This window comes from Leucoraja erinacea, chromosome 2 (assembly GCF_028641065.1).
Source record: "Leucoraja erinacea ecotype New England chromosome 2, Leri_hhj_1, whole genome shotgun sequence".
Lineage (NCBI taxonomy): Eukaryota > Metazoa > Chordata > Chondrichthyes > Rajiformes > Rajidae > Leucoraja > Leucoraja erinaceus.
Window position 1 is genome coordinate 133,355,413 of NC_073378.1, and position 25,696 is coordinate 133,381,108.

At 41.3% G+C, this 25,696-nt stretch overlaps 1 protein-coding gene across 1 annotated transcript; it reads left to right on the forward strand.

Moving 5' to 3' along the window:
- The first annotated feature begins 438 nt into the window (after nucleotides 1–438).
- On the forward strand, nucleotides 439–25,558 carry LOC129706104 (uncharacterized). Its single transcript, XM_055650093.1, has 7 exons — nucleotides 439–556; nucleotides 3,453–3,785; nucleotides 16,249–16,305; nucleotides 16,403–16,477; nucleotides 18,953–18,988; nucleotides 22,065–22,094; nucleotides 25,500–25,558. Exons 1-7 carry the CDS (start codon nucleotides 466–468, stop codon nucleotides 25,556–25,558), a joined length of 681 nt encoding a protein of 226 aa, XP_055506068.1. The 5' UTR covers nucleotides 439–465.
- The last annotated feature ends 138 nt before the right edge of the window (nucleotides 25,559–25,696 follow it).

The following is a 25,696-nucleotide window of genomic DNA, read 5'->3' on the forward strand; positions in this document are numbered from 1 at the left end:
TGTGATTATTACAGGAGGTAGTGAGCTCCAAATCATAAATCCAATGTCCTTTGGAAAATCATCCCACATATTCTGGCCAGAATCTTAAATTCGTGTTTCCTTGTTCTTGAACTGTAGGATCATTTATCCTATTTTAGTCAAATACTGTAAATTCTTGGACATCTCAATCAAATCTGGTCTCAAACTTCTTTCTTCCAATGGAAGAAAATAGTAAACTTATCCAGTTTTTTACAGCTGAAATTCCTTATCCCTGGAATTATATCAGTGAAACTTTTCAGCATCAGTTTCTTCAAATTTAGGACCTTCAACTGAGTTAATTTAAATTTGATGAGATCATAAACAATGTGATGATGTCACTGATTTTCTTCCCATGTCATAAAGCTTTGAAGTTAACATGATGTTATCAGAGTTGGTTAGGACTTGTGATTAAGATTTGCAACGTGGACGCCAGAGGAGGAGGAAATTATGGACGAATATGGACCCAGGTTACGGAAACTTGAGGGCAAGAAAGCCCTACGTGCCATTGAAGGCCAACAGACCTGTGCATATGATCAACGTCAGTAGTTCATTTCTGTGTGGTGTTTATTGGCACAGATTTGGTTGGCTGAAGGGCCTATTCTTGTGCTGTACTATTCTGTGTGTTCTATGTTCAGTCATTCATAGATTTCTTCAATAGCATTTACCAGACCTTGTCCTTCATTGTATAGAAGTACGAAGGATTGGAACACTGCAACCTCCAAGTTATCTACTAGTATTTTTCCAGTCCATTATGGACATATTGCTGCACTTTGATTGTCACTATGCCAAGATTGTAGAACTCTCTAATATTATTATAGAAATACTATCACCAAAAAGAAATAGAGGTCAAGGATTGCTCAATGACCTCTCCAAAGTCAAGTTTGGATTTCCTAAATACTGGCATTGTCAGTGATGTCCGCATGCGATCAAAGAATTAAAAAAAAATTGTGGACTTGGACTGTTTTCTCAGGAGTGTTTGAGGCTGTCAGACGACTTGTTATAAGTATATATAATTATGAGAGGCACAGATGGACTAGAATCTTTTATCTAGGGTGGAAATGTCAAATATTGGAGGGCATAGGTTCAAACTGAGAATTTATTTAACAAGTGGCCCATCAAACAATCATGTCCATGAGAACATTAGCTATTTTTGGTGTCATTTTAGTTGAGCGATGAATTAGAACATCAGGGAGAACTCTTCTTTGAATGCCAAGATTGCTTAAAGATCATATCTGCTTTCACTACCTTCACTGGCAGCATCTTCCAGGCACTTCCCATTCTAGGTAGAAAACTTGCCTCACAGATCATTGTTAAACTTTCCCCCTCTCACTTTAAACCTCTGACCTCCAGTATTTGATATTTCCATCCTGGAAAATAAACTCAAGTCTATCTGTGCTTCGCATAATTTTGTATAGTTCTATCAAGTGGTCTTTCAGCCTCTAACACTCCTGAGAAAACAGTGCAAGTTTATCCAACCTCTGCTTACAGTTAATACTCAAATCCAAACACCTGTTGAACTTCTTCAGAACTCTCTCCAAAGCTTCCTTCCTAAAGTATGGCAACCAGCGCAGCATATACCACTCCAAATGTGGCCAAACTAAAGTTTTATAAGCTGCAACAATGTTCACATTGAACATAATGCCAGGTTAATCTAATCACCTCTGCCTGTGTGTAATCCGTATCTCTCCATTCCCTGTATAGCCATATGTCTATCTAAAAGGCTCTTAAATGCCACTATAGTATTTGCCTCCACCACCACCCCAGGCAGCACATTCCAGGCACCCACCACTTTCAGTGCAAAAAGCCTCCCCCATTTATGATCTTTAAAAGTTCTCCCTCTGGCCTTAAAGCTATGCCCTCTAGTCTTTGAAATTGTTACCCTGGGAAATGTAACTATTCACGAGAGATTGCGTTAGATATTTAAAAACTAAATAACAGAAAATACTCGATATATATGGAGCAGGTCAGTTAACATTTAGGGAAAGAAAAATTGAATTAAAAGGGTGGATTCTCTGGTATGCCGCCACCACGTGAACCAAGACATATCCCATGGAAATCCCTTTTCCAATGTTATGAGCCTAAGCAATGTGTGTTAAAGACTGCCTGTGCACTGTGAATTCCAACAGGGAAGAATGATCTTCAGCAGAATTTCCAATTCTCACTTTGCACAAAAAAAAATTCTGATCAATGGTCTTCCACTTGAGGCATTAACGGTTTTACCTTCCACAGATGCTGCCTGACTTTCTAAGTTTTTCCATAACTTTTATCATTTTTTCTCCAGCATGTGCAGATGTTTTATTGTCAGCGTGGAGTTCTTGCATTAAAGCCAATGGAGCCTGTCAGCCCTCCCATACTCCATAATTTGCCTTAATCATTGCTGCCCACTAAAGTTGCTTGATTTTTCATCAACTACTATATTTCAATGGCATGACTCTTCACGTTTTAGCCCTGTTCCATTCTTCATACTATATATTTTTTCTGTGTTTTGTTTCTTTCTGTTTCAGACTGTAAAGGTCCTTGGGCATCAGTTGCCAGATAAATGTGGATTTTCTTGTTGTTGTCCACTTCCTGAATTATTTTCCTAAGGCTCACATTTTTGAAACTGCTTTTTTGTTCAGCCTTTCCTGTACTTAAATATCTTGTATGGGTCTTGCATGAGTCCTTTTCAACAGAGGACCATAATCCAATTTTGTCCATACGTTGCAAAACACAGTGTCACTCGATATGGGACCCATACCTCCATGGTAACATAATGAATGGTGTTGATAAGGGTCAATTAACATGAAAATGTATTTCATGTCTTCCTTTGTTTATTTACGATAGAAAATCAGGATCCCTACAATCAATGGGTAGCTTTGACAAGCTTGAAGTATTAGTGACTGCAACATTCTTCAATGGAGTGTTATTCCACAAGTATCAATGGAAGCGAGGACGGACACACAATGCTGGAGTAACTTAGCGGGTCAGACAACATCCCTGGAGGATATGGATTGGTGACGTTTCAGGTCGGGACCCATCTAGTCCCAAGAAGGGTCCTGACCCTAAACGTCACTTATCCTTGTACTCCAGGGATATGCTGCCTGAGGGTCCAGATCCGAAACGTCACCCATCCATGTTCTATACTGCTGCTGCCTGACCTGCTGAACTACTCCAGAATTTTGTGTTTTTCCTTGGTAAACTGCATCTGCAGTTCCTTGTTTCTATTAATAGAAGCCTTGCTTGACAATTTCCAAAGCAACTCTTCTAAGTGTGAAACAGGCAGCCTAGGTTCTAAAGAGACAATGTTGTCGGATTCTTGTGAGGAGTTTACATGTAAATAGTTTTTATTTGTTCAATGGTTCCTGTTTCAATTGAATAACATTTATGAGAACTTGTTTATCTGGATAAGGTGTACATAAGTAGGATTTGTAACCAAGAGATCATTTTGTTCCTAGTGAAAAAAGATTTCAATATCCAAAGTGATGAAGAAGATGAGCCGCCATATTTACCATCGGCTAAAATATTCGCAGAAATGCTAGAAATGAGGAAAGTACAACGTCAGTATGCGGAAACAATTAAAGAGTTGGATAAGAAAGTTGCGGATCTTAGAAAGGACTTGGCATGTCGATTTATCTCGGGTGAAAGGCGGAAGGAACTGGGAGATGCATTGGAAGCACAGATTGCGCACCGCAAGGAAGCAAGGACCACATTGTTCGAGATAATGGCAAAACAGGTGGAAATGGCAGAGAGAAAAAAACAATTGGAAGCACAAGAAGCTGTAGAACTAGGTGAGTTATGAATGGACACATGCATGAATGAATTATACTTTTTTGTCACGTACTTATGATACCTGGGTACAGTGAAATGCTTTGTTTTGTGTACAACCTAGGCAGTATACAAGTGTTGGCCCTGAAAAGGTTACATAAGTACCAAACTCACACAGGATGAATGTTAAAACATGATTTAGAGACGTTTTTGCCAACCATAAACCATTCATTGGCATTAATCCTACATAAATCCAATTTTATTCCCATAAACTCACTCCAGATTCACCCACTCGCCTCTACATGGAGGGCTGTTTATAACAGCCAATTCACCCACCAAAATTAGCATTTTTGCCAATGTCAGTATTCAATTGGAGTTGCCAGTTTCCACAAATCCAAGAGGTCCAAGTTAATTGACATTGTTCTCTCTTCCACCATGATGAATCCTATTAATTGTCCTGTGCCACTCTGAACTTCAACACATATGCTTCAATGCTCCAGTGCAATCCAAGCACCCTTTCCATAGGCAGATTTTTTTTGTCCAAGTCCAACTCCCTGGTCTCCTTGGCTCTGGTTTCTTGTGGAATGGATGCCAATACAGCATGGTTGTTGCTGATCCACTTTGACAGCATGAATCCTCCCATTTGGCAGAGGGTAGTCAGGTGTGTTACCATTCGAGCTGCTTCCTGTTCCGAAGGCATGGACTTTAAACAATCATCTACAGAGAAGTTGTTCTTTACTGTGTTTGTCACGTCTGCTGATAAATGAACTTTGCTGTTTCCTCTCAGGGGACCATAGATGATCCACCCCAGTAAGGTCCTCATGGCATATGATCCATCCCCTTAGCTGTTAACCAGCTCCTAAAGTTCCAATACCTTTGGAGAATTTGTTCCATGAATAGGTCAATGCCAGAGTCTATTTTAGGAATTGTGATATCGTTCAAATAAGGCCATTGTATCAGGTCTTCCTGTCTGGGAATGTTTAACTGAGAAACAGGCAAGGTCTTATGTGTGAACACAGCAGATAGTTGTATAAAATCGTCTTTGACCAAACATTTCCAAACCTGAGATATGATGACTGATCACAGGCATCTCTTGATTCATGATGCGCAAGAGAATCTTAGTCTTTTATCCTGTAATGTTCAGCCTTCTCAACAAGCTTTCTGTGCAAAAGGTAGTTGAACTTCCATGATCCAAAAATGCATATGTTTGTAACACTGTGTCTCCCTTGTGGCTCTTTACCTATACTGGTATGATGGAGAGGATGCAGGTTTCATCACCGGCCCCAATATGCCCACACATCTGAGATGAGGAAACAGCATCACTCAGTTGGCTTCTCATTTTGTTCTGTACGCTCCAGCTTCTTCTCTGTGTTCTTTTGTTCAACATGAAGTATTTCAGGATGATCTTGGTTGCACACATCACAAGTCATGCAGACTGCTCATGTGTCCTTTCTTCAAACATCCAAAGCAGACTCCCTTCTCCTTTAATTGTAATTGTAATTGTAAATCTTTATTGTCATTTCCTGAGTATTGGCATACCCAGAGGAAACAAAAAAACATTGCTCAATCAGTTTGCATTAAAAAATAAATAGGAATTAAAATTAAAAAATACATGTCATGAACAAATTTAACACTCTACTAAACATTCAACAGCCGTTCCGACCGGCAGCGGCACAACAGTGGCTCTGCTGCAGTGTGGGGGTTTGTGCGCGATACTTGGCAGGGGGCAAAGTCCATTTAACAGTCTTATAGCCTTAAGTTACAGTCTTACAGTCTTAAGAAGTCTATCCTTTCACTGTGCCCCTTGGCACTGCCCCAATGTGTGCCCACTTCTTCTTGATCTCTTGGCCTCGAGTATACTGATCCATGCATTAACTGCTGCCAGCTCCGTCTCTAGTTCCAGCCATTCCATCTCTCTTTTCAACTGCTGCTGTTTTGCCTCAGTCTCTCTTCAAGCCGCAGGCGCAGCTTCAAGCCACAGTCAGCTTCAAGCCGCAGGCACGGTGCGGACTTGAACATCGCTATCCCTGTATATGCTTACAAGCTGGATAGAATTCAAAACAACTGAGCGGGAATTCAAAACAACAAATATCGTAGTGATTCTCAATGTCACTTCTCAAATCTCCACAGTAACAGCCATTTTCCAATACACCTTATCTTTAAGCAGCTGCTTTCCAACACAGCTTAAGGCAGTACATTCAGCTGAACGTTAGCCTTCCCAATAAAGCATAATGCAGTACGTACTCACTATTCCCTGCGTGTTGGCTTTGAAGTCTTCAATCTTCATTAGTTCGAATAGCGCAGGTGGCGAATAGCGCAGGTGTATTGTTTCAGAGCGGCGACGTCAGGCTTATAACCATATAACCATATAACAATTTACAGCACGGAAACAGGCCATCTCGACCCTTCTAGTCCGTGCCGAACACGTATTCTCCCCTAGTCCCATACACCTGCGTTCAGACCATAACCCTCCATTCCTTTCCCGTCCATATAACTATCCAATTTATTTTTAAATGATAGAAACAAACCTGCCTCCACCACCTTCACTGGAAGCTCATTCCACACAGCCACCACTCTCTGAGTAAAGAAGTTCCCCCTCATGTTACCCCTAAACTTCTGTCCCTTAATTCTCAAGTCATGTTCCCTTGTTTGAATCTTCCCTACTGTCAGTGGGAAAAGCTTATCCACGTCAACTCTGTCTATCTCTCTCATAATTTTAAAGACCTCTATCAAGTCCCCCCTTAACCTTCTGCGCTCCAAAGAATAAAGCCCTAACTTGTACAACCTTTCAAAAGGCTTGTGAAATAAAATAATCCTTTGTTCCCCGGGTTCACAAGCCCAGTTTTACTCATAAAGAAAAGTTCTTACTTTAATGTAATGGCAATTTCCAACTTTTCCAAAGTCCATCTTTCCATTGCCATTACTACACAGGCAGGCAGACAGGCAGGCAGGAGTGAACTTACACAGATTACGTAAAAAACTAATCTTCCAGTCATTATTTTCAGTTTAATTGATTCTTTATTGAAGTAGTTGTACAAACAAAGAAATGATTCCTACCAGGTACTCTTTCTTCTCATACAAGCTGTAACTTTCCATTCTTTCTCCTCTGATTTCACTCATCTGTTTTCTATCATCTGAAAAGAACTGTGTACTCTCTCCCCCTTGCCTGGTCTGATCTAGTCACTTCCTGTGGCTATGCTAAAGTCCTACCTAGCATCAAGAGCCCATCCCCAAGTGTTCAAACTAACACTGCTAGAAATATCTAGACAAAATAATATAATATGCCAACAGTAGTGAGCCTAAACCTAAATGGCTCCGAGGGACAGGCCACAGCCCCTAAAACTAAAAGAGAAGGCAGATAACATTGCAAAGATTAGTGGGAAGCCAGAGGATTTAGAGTATTTTGAAGAACAACAGAGGGTAACTAAAAGGGTAATACAGGGAGCAAAGATGAAATACGAAGTTTAACCTGCTAATAATATAAAAGAGGATAGCAAGAATTTCTTCAGTTATATAAAGAGTAAGGAAGAGGCAACAGTGGACGTTGGAGCGCTGGAAAATAATGCAGGAGAAATGATAATGGGGAATAAGGAAATGGCGGAGGAGTTGAATAAAGTTTGCATCAGTCTTCACTATGGAAGATACCAGCAATGTGCCTAAAATTCAAGAGAGTCGGGGGTGGAAGTTAGTGGAGTGGCTATTACTAAGGAAGCTGAAAGAAGGTGGATAAGTCACCTGCACCAGAAGGACTGCACCCTAGGGTCCTGAATTAGGTGGCTTTAGAGATTGTGGAGGCATTAATATTGCTGTTTCAAGAATCACTAGAGTCAGGAGTGGTTCCAGATGATTGGAAAATTGTCAATATTACCCCACTGCACAAGAAGGGGAGCAAAGCAAAATAGCGGGAACAATAGGCCGGTTAGCCTGACTTTGGTAGTTGGTAAGATTTTAGAATCCAGTATAATGCATTGACGTTACGGAGTACTTAGAAGTTCACGCTAAAATAGGCCAGTCAGCCTGGATTTATGAAGGATTGCCTGAGGAATCTGCTGGAATTCTTTGAAGAAGTAAATAGCAGGATAGACAAAGGTGAGTCGGAAGATGTTGTATACCTAGATTTACAAAAAACCTTTGACAATGTGCCACATGGGAGGCTGCTAAGGATTATGAAAGTCCATAGTATCAAAGGGCAGATACGAGCATGGACATCGGGTTGGTTGAATGGCAGAAGACAAAGAGTGGCAATAAAGGGGGCTATTTCTGGCTGGCTGCCAGTGACCAGCAGAGTTTTGCAGGGCTCGGTGCTGGGGCTGCTGATCTTCACATTGTATATTAATGATTTGGATGAAGGAACTGAAGGCTTTGTGGCCAAGTTTGCGGATGATACGAAAATAGGTTGAGGGGCAGGTAGTGCAGAGAAAGCAGGAACTCTGCAGAAGGAGTTGGTTAGGTTGGAAGAATGGGCAAAGAAGTGGCAGATGGACTATAGTGTAGCAAAGTGTGGAGTCATGCATGATGCAAAGGGACTTGGGAGTGCTGGTGCAGGATTCCCCAAAAGTTAATCTGCAAGTTGAATCGGTAGTGAAGAAAGAAAACTCAATGCTAGCAATTATTTCGGAGGGCTTGTATACAAAAACAGGGATGTAATGCTGAGGCTCTCTATAAGGCGCTGGTCAGGCCACATTTGGAATATTGTGAGCAATGTTGGGCACCATATCTGAGGAAGGATGTACTGGTACTGTAGAGGGTCCAGAGGAGGTTTACAATATGAGTAGGTTAACCTATGATGAGCGCTTGACGGCACTGGGCCTGCACTCGCTGGAATTTAGAAGAATGAGGGGGGTACGTCTTTGAAATGCACAGCACAGTGAAAGGCTTGGATAGAGTGGATATGGAGAGGATGTTTCCACTTGTTGGAGAATCTAGGACTAGAGGTCACATTCAGAATTAAAGGATGTTCTTTTAGGAAGGTGATGAGGAGGAATTTCTTTAATCAGCGGGTGGTGAATCTGTGGAATTCTTTGCCACATAAGGCTGTGGAGGTAAAGTCAATGGATATATTTAAGGCAGAGATAGATAGTGTAAAAGTTCGTTAGAAGACAATGAAACCATGATTCAATGGTGGAGTAGACTTGATGTGCCAAATGGCCTAATTCTGCTCCTACCACCAGAATTAGGCCATCTAGCACATCAAGTCTACTCCACCATTGAATCATGGCTGATCTATCTCTCCCTTCTGCCTTCTCCTGCCTTCTTCCCTTAACCCCTGACATCCATACAAATCAAGAATCTATTGTGAAGGAGAAATTTAAAACGCTTATCTTATAATTTTATGAAATCCAGGGCACAGGGAGAACATTCATACTCCATACAGGCAGCAGGCAAAATCAGAATTGAACCTAGGTCTCTAACTCTACCAGCTGCACCACTGTGCCACTCCACTTGTTTCAGATCTTTTCTATTGCATATGCTAAAAAAATATCCTTGAAACACATTGATAATCCTGTAATTTGAACAGATATATGGTTGGCTTGAGAGTTGAGGGGCTGTCCCACTTCGGCGACCTAATTGGCGAGTTTAGAAGAGTTTAGGAAAAAATGTTATGTTGAAGACCAGCTTCGATTAGTTACGGCTATCCACGACTAACTTCGGAAAAATTGGGCACCGAATAATGGAGAGTGAAGACGACCTCCTTCGACATCCCTTCGACTATGATGAAGACTATCTACGACTAGCTTTGACTACTCTCGATTACCTATGACTAACATGCCGACCTACTACGACCTAGTATGACTAAACCTACAAGTAAAAAAAAGTCTCGATTTTTTTCCATGGCGACTTTTTCTTACTCGCGGGCATTTTTTAACATATTGAAAAAAACGGCATGACCTAGCTGAGGTCTTGAGTACGCGGAGACCACTCTCGAGCATGAAGGAGAGTTACGAAGACCTCCTACGACCTCGTGTCGACCATGCTACGAGAATGAGTCAAGAGCAAACCCGCCAGAACTCGCGGATTAGGTCGCCTAAGTATGACAGGCCCTTTATGCACTTCAGTAAAGTTCCAAAGATCAGTGCTGTGATACTTGCATTTGCAATATATATCAATGATATATCAGATGGTGAAGATAAAAGTGAATTTCCCTGCAGTTGACCACTTCCTAAATTATTTCCATAAATTTATTCATCTCATTTATTATTGACACGTCATCTCTGTCCAGCCCCTTGCTTGTACTCACTTTTCTTTGTATGTAATTTTGCTGAAGTTGCTGTCTAGAAATACCATTCCTCGTAAACTGGCCACATTTTCATACTGCCAAATTGTGACATCTGTGCATCAAGAGATGATGCAAGTTGAAAAAGAAGTACATGTAAATTTGGGGTTTATTTATTTTACTATTTTTCACGTAAATTTCATACGGGTCAGGTTTCATTCTTCATAGGGTCATAGAGTCATACAGTGGAAACAGGCCCTTTGTGTAAAAATGTTCTCCCAGGTTGGTATCAAATCTTTCCCCCCTTACCTTAAACCTCTGTCCACTGTTATCAATTCCTTCTCTGGGGAAAAGACTTTGTGCATTTACTCGAACTATTCCACTCATGATTTTGTACAGCTCTATAAAATCACCTGTCATCTAACTGCAAACCAAGGAATAAATCCTTAGCCTGCTCAACCTCTCCTTATAGCTCAGGCCCTTGAGTCCTGGCGAAATCTTCGTAAATCTTCTCTGCATCCTTTTCAGCTTCACAATATTTTTCCTATAACATGGTAACCAAAGCTAAACACTATAGTCTAAATGTGCCCTCGCCAATCTTTTATATAACTGTAACATGCCCTCCTAACTTCTATACTCAATACTCAGATTAATGTAGGTGAATGCCAAAAACATTTTTGACCACCCTATCGACCTGCTACTCCATCTTCATGGAGCTATGTACCTGTACTCCTGGATCTCTGCCCTACAACACCCCCCCAGAGCCCGACCATTCACTGTGTAGGTCCAGTCCTTGTTAGACTTCCCAAAATGCAACACCTCATTTCTCTGTAAATTAATTCCATCAACCATTCCTCAGCCCACCTGCCCAACCGATCAAGATCCTGCTGCAATTTTTGACAAGCATCTTCACTGTCTACACTACCCCCATTTTAGTAACCTGCAAATTTGCTAATCATGTCTTGTACGTTTACTTCCAAATCATTGATACACAGTGCATTCAGAAAGTATTCAAACCCCTTCACTTTTTCCACATTTTGTTACATTAAAGCCTTATTCTAAAATAGATTACATTATTTTTTTTTAATCATCAATCTACACACAATACCCCATAATAAAAAAGCAAAATCAGATGTTTAGAAATTTTTGAAAAAGTAATTAAAAATAAATAACTAAAATATCACTTTTACTTAAGTATTCAGACCCTTTTCTATGACACTCAAAATTGAGCTTAGGTACATCCAGTTTCCATTGATTATCCTTGAGATGTTGCGCCCACCTACCCCCATCTACATATTAATCTGAAGATGGGTCTCGACCCGAAACATCACCTATTCCTTCGCTCCATAGATGCTGCCTGAGTTTCATCCAGAGCGAGTACATCTTGAAGTAGTTGAGCCATAAAATCTCGAACATTTTGACCATGTTCTTTGCCTGTGTTTGCCTAGATGCTGAGTTTCTCCAGCATTTTTGTCTACCTTTACTGAACATGATGTAAAGGTAAACTAATCTCTTCTACCTGCATGTGATCCATGTCCCTTAATTCCCCGCATATACTTGTGTCTACCTATAGACAGCTTAAAGACTATTCATTTCTGTTTCCATCTGCACACCTAGGGGCATATTCTAGGCACCTGTAATTTTCTGGCAATTCTCTACATGCTCTGCACACCTCTTGTAAACTTTCACACTCTGATGTACAGTGATGCAGCGGTAGAGATGCTGCCTTACAGCGCCTGCAGCGGCAGAGATTCCGGTTCGATCCCGATGGGTGCTGTCTGTACAGAGTTTGTACGTTCCCCTCGTGACCACGTGGGGTTTTTCTGAGATCCACGGTTTCCTCCCACACAGCAAAGACATCCAGGTATGTAGGTAAATTGGATTGGTAAATGTAAAAATCACCCTAGTGTGTGTAGGATAGTGTTAATATATGAGGGATCATTGGTCAGCGTGGACCCGGTGGGCCGAAGGGCCTGTATCCTTGCTGTATCTCTAAATTAAACTATACTAAACTACACTATGTCCTATAGACTGACATATCTGACCTTGGTGTAAGGTTCTGACCCTATCCATATTTCTCATAATTGTATGTACTTCCATCAAGGAAAACAATTCAAGTTAGTCCAATCTCGCCTCTAATTGTGGCAGCATTTTTGTAATTTTTCTTAATCCTCTCCAAAGCTCTACACCCTTTTCCTAAAGAGGTGACCAGAACTACACACAATACTTCAACTATGACCTGACCAAAGTTCGCTAAAGCTGTAGCATGTCTTCCTAACTCATATACTCAATGCACTGACTGATGAAGCCAGGCATCCCATATACTCCTTCAACACTATCTACTTGTGTTGTCTCTTTCAGGGTGTTAAGGACTTGGATTATAATATGTATATTAATGCTGTTAAGGGTTTTGCCTTTAATTGTATACTTTCCTCTTACATTCAACCTCCCAAAGTGCAACACCTCACACTTGTTCAGAGTAAATTCCATCTGCTGTTAGTCCACCCTTATAAAGTCATAGCACCAAACAGCACAGAAACAAGCCCTTCGGCCCAACTTGCCACCCAAGATGCCCCCTTCTACTCTCGGCCCCAGCATCTACGTTTGGTCTCTACCTTCTGAACCCTTCCTATCCATGTATACATCCTTCCGCTATTTGATTTTCCAAAATATATTACCTCACACTTAGTGGGATTAAATCAGTCTGCCATGAGTTTGACTTCCGGTGGCGCTGTGGAGGCTTAGGGCACGTGCTCATCACCTCCGTACCATCTAAATCCAAAACCTATAAATTTAAATCGGACAGATGTAAAAATACTTACCGGCAGACGCAGACACTCAGCAGACTGGTAAGCGACGTCATCAGTACGCGACTCCCGTACGTTTACAATGCCGGTTAAACGCTCGCCAAAACAGCGGAAGAAAACTCAATTCGAAGATATTGAAGGCCACGAAGAAGCCTCGACCTCGCCTAAGGCACAGCCCCGAGAGGAAGCAGCAAGGCAACCTCCGGGTTTAGAGGACATTCGTTCATTACTGTGTCAGGAACTTCTGGCTGTGAAGGCAGAAATCTATGACAAGATTGACGCTCGTATAGAAGAGGTAAATTCCGACCTGAAAGGGGAATTCCAAAGGCTTGAAACCGACATCAGCCACAAGTTGGAACCTATTCTTGTTACCTTGCAAAAACAAAGCGAGGCTATCCAGGAACTGGAAATTGCAGCGGCTTTAAATGCCGAGACAACACACAGGCTGACAGTTGAGTTTGAACGCATCTCCGGGTTATTAACGAAAGTAACAGAACAATGCCTAGATCTGGAAGGGCACTCGAAACATCAGAATCTAAGGATTGTTGGAGTGAAAGAAGGCAAAGAACATGGTCAAAATCTTTGAGATTTTGCGGCTCAACTACTTCAAGATATACTCGCTCTGGATGAAAAACCTAGATTTGACCGGGCTCACAGGGCTCTGAGAGCCCGGCCAGACGGCAGTGCCCCACCAAGACATCTGATCCTGAGGGTGCACCACTGCCATGTTCTGGAGGATATTCTGCAGAAAGTTGCCAGCAACAGAAATTTAACATTTCAAGGTGAAAACATGCAAATCTAGTCTTATTTTGAGAAACATGTTTCTCCTTCTTCCTATTGCAAATAATCCCTCGTTTAAACCGCCTACTTTAGATATGGTTTCTTCAATGGAAGAACCTAGGATTTAATACTGTGGGAGACCTCTATGAGAAGGGGACTGTCTTCTTTTCAAGAACTACAGGAGAAATATCACTTGAATGTCAACAATTTTTTTAGATACAGATACCTTCAAATCTGAGATTATGTGAAAACATATACACAAGACCATCCTCTTATGGGTCCAGATATATTAGACAATTGTTTGAATAGACATGATAATACAAGTAGGTTACACAAAAAAGCTGGAGAAACTCAGCGGGTGCAGCAGCATCTATGGAGCGAAGGAAATAGGCAACGTTTCGGCCCGAAACGTTGCCTATTTCCTTCGCTCCATAGATGCTGCTGCACCCGCTGAGTTTCTCCAGCTTTTTTGTGTAACCTTCGATTCTCCAGCATCTGCAGTTCCCTCTTAAACACTGATAATACAAGTAACTTGATATCTTACATTTATAACACTCTTCTAAATATTGACTCCACCTTCTCAGATTTATAGGTGTGCATGGGAGGACGAGCTGGGTTTATCCATTTCGAAAGATATATGGGATGAAAGCCTACAATACATACACTACTGTTCTTTAAATGCCAGCCACTGCCTGATACAATTTAAAGCATTGCATAGGTTATAGTACTCAAAAACCAAATTGAACAAGATCTTCCCAACTGTTTCTCCTCTTTGTGATAAATGCCACTTTCAAGAAGCCACCCTAACATATTTTTGTATCCTGTATAAAAATACAAAACGTATGGACGGAAATATTCAATATTATTTCTAAAACACTTCAAACTCAATTGGAGCCAGATCCACAAAACTAATACTATTAGGATTGTCAGAGAGCTGCCCTAACCTAACAATATTTCAAAGATGCTTCCTTGACAACGGTATAATAACTGCAAAAAAAACTTATACTTAAATTCTGGAAAAAGATAACAGTCCCCACAGTCAAGATGTGGATCACAGAAATGACTGAGACACTACATCTGGAAAAAATAAGGTTTGACTTGACTGACAAACCAGATCAATTTTCAAAAATATGGCCTCCTTTTATTGAATTTCTTCAACAACATAATGGTTGAATACAAACTCAAAACCGATGGTAGGGTCGGGTGAGCGGACGTATGGAAGGGTAGTTGGATATATCTCCGCTTCTTTTACACCTTTGCTAGTTTGGGGGGTTTTTTTCTTTACTTTTTTTCTTTTTCTTTTCTTCTTTCTTTCCACTTTTTTCCTTTTTCTTTTTTTCTATCTAGTTATTAGATTATAAAATGTTAAAACTGAAGCTGCATGAAAATTGTATAACTGTTATGTCGATTTTTTTTTGTACAATTGCTTCTAACAAAAAAATGTTTTAATTAAAAATTAAAAATTAAAGAAATCACTGTCATATCTAATCCACCTTGTTCCAGCCTTTGCACATTTTTTACGCGCAGATTCTCTGTAGTTGTAGCACTATATTCTACAATTTAGTTTAGTTTATGAAACAGGCCCTTCGACCCACCTAGTGAATGCAGTGAAATTATTTTCTTATAGTTCAGTAGAGTATTCCTTTACCATTCCTGATTAGCAAATACACAGAAATAGTCTACTGAGCCCATACAAGGGGCGCCATGTTTTGGTGCCGTTTGCCAAGTCCAGTCTACACTCCAGTTGTTATGAGCGTTGCCTGATTCAGGCAAGTCCCAGGCAAGTCCCAGGCTGCTTCGAGCCTCCATCCATTGCCTTCCTTGGTCGACCAGCAACCCAAGTCCTCTCCTCACCTGTGCTCCTCTGTGCCCCAGAGGCACCTCCCGCAGCCGATGAAGAAGGCATGGTAGGTCAGACCCTGGTTCCCTCTTCTCTCTTGCCAACCTTGATCATCGCTAGTCACATTCATCATCGCCGGCTCCATCCTCCCAGTCTTTGGTCTTTAGGGTACAAGCAGGGGTCTGCTTGGTGGGCTCCACCTTCTAAGCCGTGGTCCACCATGTCCTCCAAGCATAGGCCGGCTCGACGGCTAGTCCCTGCAGGTCACGGTCCATCAGCTCTTATGATCCCAATTATAATATTGTTGGGACCAATAATAATATTAAATCAGTAAACTCCACCTGCAACTGCTCATCCAGTCATTCCAACTCATCTGTATCCAGCTTCAGCTTTAGACACCTTCCATGCAATCCACAACAGCATTGATTTTTATGTGGTTGACAAACTTGCTAATGATTACTCCCACACTTACATCCACCCCTCTTTTGGGGTTAGAAATTCCTCTTCAGTTTCTTGTGTTTGAGGCTGCATCTGCACATGATCCTCCACCCTGACATTCAGTTCCATTGACTTCAGTAGAACCAAATTTCAGAAACAACCTATACCACACATCCACAATGTGTGCAGGGAAAACAGCTGAGGATGAATTTTGAACGCAACACAATGTTAATAACTAGCGATGAGGGCAGCTGCTAGCTAGCAAATTTCATTTGAATTCTTTCCTCCAGAGAGAACATCATGAATATTACCAAAAAAAAGCCATGTGTTTCAACCAAGCTTAGGTTTTGTTTCTGTTAAGTAATTGGTTTATTCAGATATCTAAATAACTTTGATTACTTATTTAGTGGAAAAACAAGAAAACTGGGGCGCACCGTTCATTGGACCATTAAACAGACCAGAACGTGAGTACTGAAATATTAGCCGCCTGTTTTGGTTGAACATAGTCTGTTAGATGATTGGTATATTCAGATATCTAAATAACTTTGATTATTTGTTTAGCGAATATCCTAGGACCGACGCGCCCTATGCTTCGTAAACGACCCGTACCACCAGTTGTACCCCCACCACAACCAGGTTAGTACTGAAATGTTTGTCCACCTGTTTTGGTTGATGGTGTGTGTACATACGCTGACTACAGAAGGTTGTGTGATACATATTTTGGCTCAGAACCTGAAATACAAATTTAGCAAATTATTCAATTTCCTCAGGCACCGTCCTCTCTAATAGTTATTAACCTGAGTTAATGATTAGCTGGTTCAGCTGGATTAAATTTCTACTGGCACTTCACAAAATACAAGGCAAAGAATCTAAATGAATTGATAAGACTCAGTATCACCTTCCAACAAGGCCATTTAGAACCAACAAGATTTTGTAGTGATTTTTGAATACCAATGTTGTTCTGGGCTTTAATGATCACATGTGTCCAGCTGTGGATGGTGTGTCACTTTGAGAGGGATATGGAAAAGATGATGTTCACTGCTGGTTGGCTTGTACAGGCAAAGGTTGGGGTACAATTCATGACAATTTCATGTCCCACCCCACAACGCCCCACACAGATGCTGCTAGACCCACTGAGTTCTGTTACTTCACTGTTCTGTCACACTACATTTGGAACAAATCTCCACACACCTTAGTTTTAAATAACTACCCCTATAGCTTGTAATTATGTGCTCTCATTTGAGACTCCACTGTCAATGGACATTTTCAATATCTAACCTGCAATGTCTCTTTGGATCATGTATGTTTCACATACGCATGACTTTACACACTCACGGCTTACACTGAAAACAAATCCTTGTGAGAAATTGACAGGGTGAATACACACAGGCCATATTTCCCAGGGTTGGGGGATCAAGAACAAGAGAACATGAGTTTAAGATGGGAGGGGACAGATTTAATCGTCACCTGAAAAGCTACTTTTTCACATTGAGGGTTTAGTTGTAGCATGGGGAATGAGTCATAGAATTTGAGCAACATAGTGAGGTACAGCTACTGCTAATACACCAAGACAAAGGAGATAGTGTTTGACTTCAGTAAGCAAAGTGGTACACATACACCAGTTTGTTCAAGCGCTTTTGATTGCAACATGCGCCTTAATTTAGTTCAACAAAGAAACTGACAAATGCTGAAGAAGAGATGGTTAAAAACTTCATACCTGAGATCCTTCATTATGAAAATTGAATAAAGAAGAGAAAAAAAGCTAAATTACCTCACAGCACTGAGTACTTTCACCACAGCAACTGCTGCAAATCAGGAGGATAATTCATCATAGTATTTTCTTTTTTTTTTAATCAAAATCTTTTTTATTTAGTTTTCAGGACATAACAAAGTGCAAAGTTGTCCATTTGTTACAGAGTGTGTATGAAAAGAATAAATAAAAAACAACTTATGCCAACATATAACAAGACAACAACAATAAAAGAAAAATGAGATACCAAAATAATCTCTCCCCAGTCACTGCCAGTGAGCATCAGCCTGTCTAAACAATAATCCACGATAAATGAACGGGTACACTATTAAGCTGTTAAGCTGTGCTTGATGACCAAGCATTTACAAAATCTGGAATGCATTTAAAAAAGGTCCCCATGCTTTCCGAAACCTTCCATTTGAATGTTGAAGTGAGTACCTGATTTAGTCAAGCTTTAGGCAGGACATAATATCTGTCAGCCATTGAGTATGACTGGGCGGGGTGGGATCCGTTCAACTGAGCAGGATTGTTCGCCGAGCCAGAAGGGAAGCAAATGATATAGTGCGCCGTTTATCTGCAGTTAATCTAACCTCCTCATCAGTGACACCAAAAAGAGCGATTAGAGGCTTTGGTTCCAATTTGATGTTTAACACCTGGGATAATGTATGAAATACCTTTAGCCAGAACTTGTTACGGCTGGGGTGTGACCAATATATATGGATAAGAGAGGCTTCAGAAATTGTACATTTAACACAGAATGGACTAACCTCAGGGTAAAAAGTAGATTATTTGGCTTTTGAGATATGAGCCCTATGTACCACTTTGAATTGAATCAGACAGTGACGAGCACATTGAGAGGTGGAATTAACCAGTTTAAGAATGGAACTGCATGTATCTTCAGAGAGAGAGGAGCCCAAGTCTTCCTCCCATGCTGCCTTGAGCTTGTCCATGGGGGGGGGGGGGTCGCCTTAGATCCAACATCCTGCCATATAAAGCTGAGACGAATCTATTCTGAGATGGGTTTAAAGAAAGAACTGTATCAACAAAGGTTGTGTCTGTTGGTATAGAAGACCTGTGCAGTTTATAGAACACATAATGTCTTGTTTGCAGGTATCGGAAAAAATCTGACTTTGGAAGATTGAATTTGTTGCTTAGTTGTTCAAATGATGGCACAGTGTTACCCATAAGCAGGTCCTTGAAGCGCACAATACCCTTCCTATGCCATTCTTTAAAGACAGGGTCCTGAATTTAAAAGGTGGTTTGATGCAATAGGGCGCAGTAGAGAAAAGTTATGCAACCCAAAACATTTCCTGAATTGAACCCATATCCTCAAAGAGTGTTTAACCACTGTTTTTTTACAGCTGGTGCGACTGGAGGTGTGGAACCAACTCCTCCAGGTATGGACATATTATCATCTGTGTGTAATTCCATAGCTACCCAGTCAGGGCAATCTGGCTGGCTGTGAAAGAAAGACAAAATGCAAGGCAGCGCAGGTTAGCAGCCCAATAATAAAAGCAACAATTTGGGAGAGCCAGGACACCAGCAGCCTTGTTTTTTTGAAGGTGGGCCTTATTAAGACCAGGCCTCTTAGCTCTCCATATATAGGAGGAAATAACTGAGTCAAGATGGTCACAGAAGGACGTGTGGATAAAAACCCGGTAAAGCCTGAAAAAGGTACAAACATTTGGGTAAAATGCTCATGTTGATTGAATTTAACCGGCCGACAAGTGACATTGACAAGGTCTGTTTGATCTGGTTAAACAGAATGATGAAATTCTCTTTGAAAAGATCCTTGTACTTCCTCGTAACTGAAATGCCCAAGTATGAGAGCTTGTTTTTTTCAATTTTGCATGGCAAGTTGGTAAGATCCGAGGGTTGTAAATGGGAAACTGTTTGCTTTTTCCAAGATTTATCTTATAACCTGAAAATTGTCCAAAATGATTGAGCAGTGACATAGCAGAATGCAGAGAGGTGCCTGGGTTTGAGACAAAAAGCAAAAGGTCGTCAGCATACAGTGAGACCTTATGCTGTGTACTGCCCCTCCAAATACCAGCTATGTCCTCACAGCTGTGAAAGGCCATGGCAAGTGGTTCAATGGCCAAGTCAAAAAACATGGGGCTCAGTGGACACCCCTGGCGGGTTCCACGATGCAGGTCGAACGACTTGGACAACTGGGAATTAGTCCGAACTGAGGCTCTGGGATGAGAGTATAGTAACCTGATCCATGAAATAAAGTTCGTTCCAAAACCAAATTTGTCCAGAACAGCCCATAGATAGACCCACTCAATGCGATCAAATCCTTTTTCTGCATCAATAGATACGACACACTAAGGGACATCCTCAGAAGCAGAGTAGACAATATCTAATAATCGATGTATGTTAAAGAAGGAATGTCTGCTTATAACAAAGCCGGTTTGGTCCTCAGATATAACAGTAGGGAGGGCATTCTCTCGTCTACGTGCTAGAACCTTAGCTAAAATGTTAGCACCGTGTTTAGAAGGGAGACGAGTCTGTAGGAGGTGCATTCAGTTGGATCTTTACCCTTTTTGGTGATAACATTAATACAGGCTTCGGCAAAGGATGGAGGAAGAGAACCTTGTCTGTAGGATTCAAATAGAACGGAACACAACTGTCGGGAAAGGAGTAGAGAGAACATTTTTTAAAACTCTGCCGGGAAGCCGTCAGTGCCCGGACATTTGCCTGATTGCATTCAGGAAATGGCTGAAGCTATTTCTGCCTGTGATATAGGTTCATCCAATCTTTCCCTAAAATCTAATGAGAGTTTGGGAATATTTAGACTACTCAGGAAGTCATGCATTACCTTATGATCCGGTTGAGATTCTGAAGTGTAAAGCTGGGAATAAAAGTCTCTGAAAGCGTCATTAATTTGCAAGTGATCTGAAGTGCACGGGCCATTAAGCATGCAAATTTTAGATATATTCTGTCTCGCTTTAGCAACTTTAAGTTGATTTGCAAGTAATTTGTCAGTTTTATCTCCATATGTATAAAACATGGCTTTTTTTTTTAAGTATGTGTTCAATTGAGTGAGTAGTGAGTAGGTTAAATTTGGTTTTGAGTTCTTATTGTCTTTTATAAAGAGTTAGATTTTGAGTTTGCGCATATTGCTTGTCAATTTCTCCAATTTGATGAGCAAGATCTAAACGCTCTTTATTGGATTTCCGCTTCATTTGAGCAGTGTAAGATATGATCTGCCCCCTAAAGGTAAGCCTTAAGGGCAAACCATACGATCAGGCTAGAGATTTCAGGGGATATATTAGTGGGAAAAAAAAAGTTATCTCTCTTTCCATAAACTCTCCAAACTTATCATCCGAGAGCCAGGTTGAATTGAATCGCCACTGCCTACTCTTTTGAGGGAGATCTGGAAGGGATAAGGCCAGAGCAATAGGGGCATGGTCAGAAATTACAATACTCTCATAGTCACAGGAATGAACCAGGGGTACAAGTTGGTTATCAAGAAAGAAATAGTCAATTCTAGAATTCACTCACACCCACACACACACACGCACACACACACACGCACACATACACACATACACAAACACATACACTCACACACACACTCACACTCACACACAATCCTTCCAAACACAGTCGGACCTAATAAAGCATTTATTCCTTCAAACATACACTCACACACACTCGTATTCACTTACACACTCTCTCACACACACACACACACACACACACACACACACACACACACACACACAACACACACAAACACACAAACACACAAAAACACTCACACACAGTCTCACACATATACTCACAAACACATACACTCCCACACACACACATACACTCACACTCACGAAATGAACAGGACTTTTGGACTATGCACAGTCGGACCTAACAAAGCATTTATTCCTTCAAAACACAGTTGGACCGAATAAAGCATTTATTCCTTCCAAACACAGTCGGACCTAATAAAGCATTGCAGTTTCAAGCACAGACAGAGCAGCAAGCCAAACAACTCATGCATTGTCATTTCATTTCAATTTATTTCCACGCACAGGCAGGGCAGCAGGCTAAACAACTAATGGCATTGTCATTAAGGGGTAACAAATCATTTATTGCAGGTACATTGCAGATTCACAGTTCAGTTGATTCACAGCTCAGAATGACAGTCGCGGCCTCTCCCTCGCGATCTTGCAGAGTGACTGAATCGCGTCCAGGCATCCAGGGTTTTATAGTCCTGCCCCCCCCCCCCCCCCCCATCAGATCGTGGTGATTGACAGGCGATACAGGGTAGCGTTTTTTCTAAAATCAATATACAGCGCAGACAGGAAGTGGTCAAGATAAGACTTTTAATTATATAGATGTGAGGGGCAATGTTTTCATACCGAGGGTGGGGTATATTGATCTACATAATGAGAAACAACTACTGCTGATACTCTAAATCAGCAGGACCTTTCATAATGTGGACATTGATACATTATGTTTTCATTTCAGTAAGTCCAAAACTTCATCCGTTCAGGATGCGTAAGTATAATTAATGTTAAATTTCAGATACAGAAATTTAGTTTTGATTTGATAAAAAAGCTGGAAAGACTTAACTGGGGAACCAATATTGAGAGACTAAAAGCATTGGTTTCTGCTGTCAGTTCAGCACATAATAAACCATACACCAGTTGCTGGAGCACAAAACAATAAACAAACTGCTGAAGGGACTCAATTGGCTGAGCTGCATCTGTGGGAGCATGACTGAAGAATAAAGGCTGCAGGGGAAATGCTGGGAACTATAGGGCCAGTAAGCTTAACATCTGTCGTTGGAAAGTTACTACAGTATTCTGAGGGATAGGATAAACAGGCATTTGGATGGACAAGGGCAGATTAGGGAAAGTCAGCATGGTTTTGTGTGTGGGAGGTTGTTTTTTGAAGATGCGACCAAAGAGTTCGATGAGGGCAGAACTGTAGATATTGTAAATACGGACCAACAAAGCATTCGACACGGTTCCACAGGGTAGGCTGCTCTGGATGGTTAGGTTGAATGAGATACAAGCTTAATTGAGAGGTAATTGAATGGATAGAAAATTAGCTTCATGAAAGGGAGCAGAGGGTGATAGAAACATAGAAATTAGGTGCAGGAGTAGGCCATTCGGCCCTTCGAGCCTGCACCGCCATTCAATATGATCATGGCTGATCATCCAACTCAGTATCCCGTACCTGCCTTCTCTCCATACCCTCTGATCCCCTTAGCCACAAGGGCCACATCTAACTTCCTCTTAAATATAGCCAATGAACTGGCCTCGACTACCCTCTGTGGCAGAGAATTCCAGAGATTCACCACTCTCTGTGTGAAAAAAGTTCTTCTCATCTCGGTTTTAAAGGATTTCCCCTTTATCCTTAAGCTGTGACCCCTTGTCCTGGACTTCCCCAACATCTGGAGCAATCTTCCTGCATCTAGCCTGTCCAACCCCTTAAGAATTTTGTAAGTTTCTATAAGATCGTGGAAGGTTGCTTCTTGGATTGGAGGTGTGTGACTAGTGGTGTGCCTCAGTATTCGGTGCTGGGCCCGTTACTGTTTGTCACCTATATCAATGATTTGAATGAGAACATACAGGGCAAGATTAGTAAGTTTGCAGATGATACAGAAGTGGGTGGTATTGCAGATAGTGAAGATGGTTGTGAAAAATTGCAGCAGGATCTTGATCGATTGGCCAGGTGGGCTGAGGAATGGTTCATGGAATTTAATACAGAGAAATGTGAGGTGTTGCATTTTGGGAAGTCTAACATGGGCAGAACCTATACAGTTCATGGTAAGGCTCTGGGTAGTGTTGTAGGGAGCATTGATCAGAGAAGCAACCAAGAGGCACATGGTAACTCTGGAGGAGCTGCAGAGATCCACAGCTCAGGTGGGAGAATCTGACCACAGGACAACTATTAGTCTCTGTGGAGAGCAGAAAGGGGTGGAGACTGGAAGATATTCTTAGTGGTGGGATCCCATTGGAGGCAACGAATATGTCAGAGGATGAAATGTATGTGACGATTGATTTGGTGAAAGTTGAGGACTCGGGTCTTCATAAGTTCATAAGTGATAGCAGCAGAATTAGGCCATTCGGCCCATCAAGTCTACACCATTCAATCGTGGCTGATCTATCTCTCCCTCCTAACCCCATTATCTTGTCTTCTCCCCATAACCCCTAACACCCGTACTAATCAAGAATCTGCCTTAAATATATCCACTACCTCTGCCTTAAATATATCCACTGACTTTGCCTCCACAACCTTCTGTGGCAAAGAATTCCACAGATTCACCACCCGCCGACTAAAGAAATTCCTCATCTCCTTCCTAAAGGAGCGTCCTTTAATTCTGAGGCTTTGACCTCTGGTCCTTGACTCTCCCACTAGTGGATACATCTTCTCCACAACCACTCTATCCAAGCCTTGCACTATTTGGTAAGTTTGAATGAGGGTCCCCCTCATCCTTCTAAACTCTGGCAAGTACAGGTCCAGTGCCATCAAATGCTCATCATATGTTAACCCACCCATCCTGGGATTGCTCACAATACTCCAAATGCGGCCTGGCCAGCATCTATTCGAGTCTTAGCATTACATCCCTGTTTTTGTATTCTAGCCCTCTTGAAATATATGCTAGCATTGTGTTTGCCTTTCTTACTGCCAATTCGATTTGCAAATTAAATTTTGGGGAATCCGGCACCACCATAAGTCTCTTTGCACCTTCAATTACTCTGAACTCTCTCCCCATTTAAAAAATAGTCTACACCTTTATTCCTACTACCAACATCCATGCTACACTATCTTCCATCTGCCACTCCCAACCTGTCCAAGTCCTTCAGCAGAGTCCCTGCTTTCTCTACACTACCTGCCCCTCCACCTATTTTCGTATAACCTGCAAACTTGGCCATAAACATTTCCATCCCCTCATCCAAATTATTAATATATAACGTGAACAGTACTGCGGAACTCCGCTAGTCACTGGCAGCCAACCAGAAAAAGCCCCCTTTATTGCCACTCTTTGCCTTCTGCTGTCCAGTCAACCCGCTATCCGTTAGTATATGCCCTTTGATACCATGGGCTCTCATCTTCCACAGCAGCCTCACGTGTGGCAACATCACTGACTCTCCTTTATCTGTCATACTATTTACGTCTGCAAAGAATTCCATCAGATTTACCAGGCAAGAATTCCCCCTTGCTGACTTCAGCCTATTTTATCATAAACTTCTAAGTTCTCCGTAACCTCATCCTTTATAATGAACTAAAATCTTACCAACCTCTGAAGTCAGACTAACCGGCCTATAGTTTCCACTTCTATCTTTGTTGCGACTGGGGGGAGGGAGAGAGCAAGAGTGGAACCACAAGATAGAGAGGGCCTCACTGTGAGGGTCTCACCTATGATAGAAGGGAGGAATCCATGTTCCCTAAAGCAAGGAACTGTAGTCCAGTTTGGAACACCGCGTCTTGGGAGCAGATACGTCAGAGACAAAGGAATTGGAAGTGGGAGATAGTCTTTACAAGAGGCAGAGTGGGAAGAACTGTAGTCCCTACAACTGTGGTAGTAGGTTTGTAGTAGATGGTGTAATAAAATGATGGGACCCTCTGCAGGAACTTTATTTTGATGTGTGGAATTTATGCTGACGACTTCACAAATGGAGACACAATAGACAGCAGTTGCTGGGATCTGGAGCAAAAAACAAACTGCTGCAGGAACTTGGAGAATGAACAATTTAAGAACATAGGCAACTTTTTACACAATGTATGATAGGTATATAGAAGAAGTTGCCAGATGAAGGTATTATAATTATGGAATGGAGAACGTCAGAGATATTCATCCACAGAATGAGACACAACTATTGCTAATGCACTGAATACACAGTACTCTTTCTTGCACCATGTGGATATTGACATAATCATCTTTTTTTACAGCAAGCTTAAAACGTTTAATGGAGCAAGGATATCTTCCAAAAGAACGTAAGTACAATTAACAATAAATTTCAAATTCAGAAATGTGTAACTAATGCACAATATTGAAAGACCAAAACACTGGTTTATGCTTGAATTTTAGCATTTGCTAAACTTTACACTTTAATTTCTGCATTAAAACCAGACAACCTGTTAGTAGA

Excerpts from the sequence above, each read along its gene's own strand:
- LOC129706104 (XM_055650093.1), top strand. The coding sequence starts at position 466 with ATGGACGAATATGGACCCAGGTTACGGAAACTTGAGGGCAAGAAAGCC. Across the intron at positions 3,786-16,248 it reads ACAAGAAGCTGTAGAACTAG|TGGAAAAACAAGAAAACTGG; the intron begins GTGAGTTATGAA and ends TTACTTATTTAG. Across the intron at positions 18,989-22,064 it reads TGTGGAACCAACTCCTCCAG|TAAGTCCAAAACTTCATCCG; the intron begins GTATGGACATAT and ends TTTTCATTTCAG.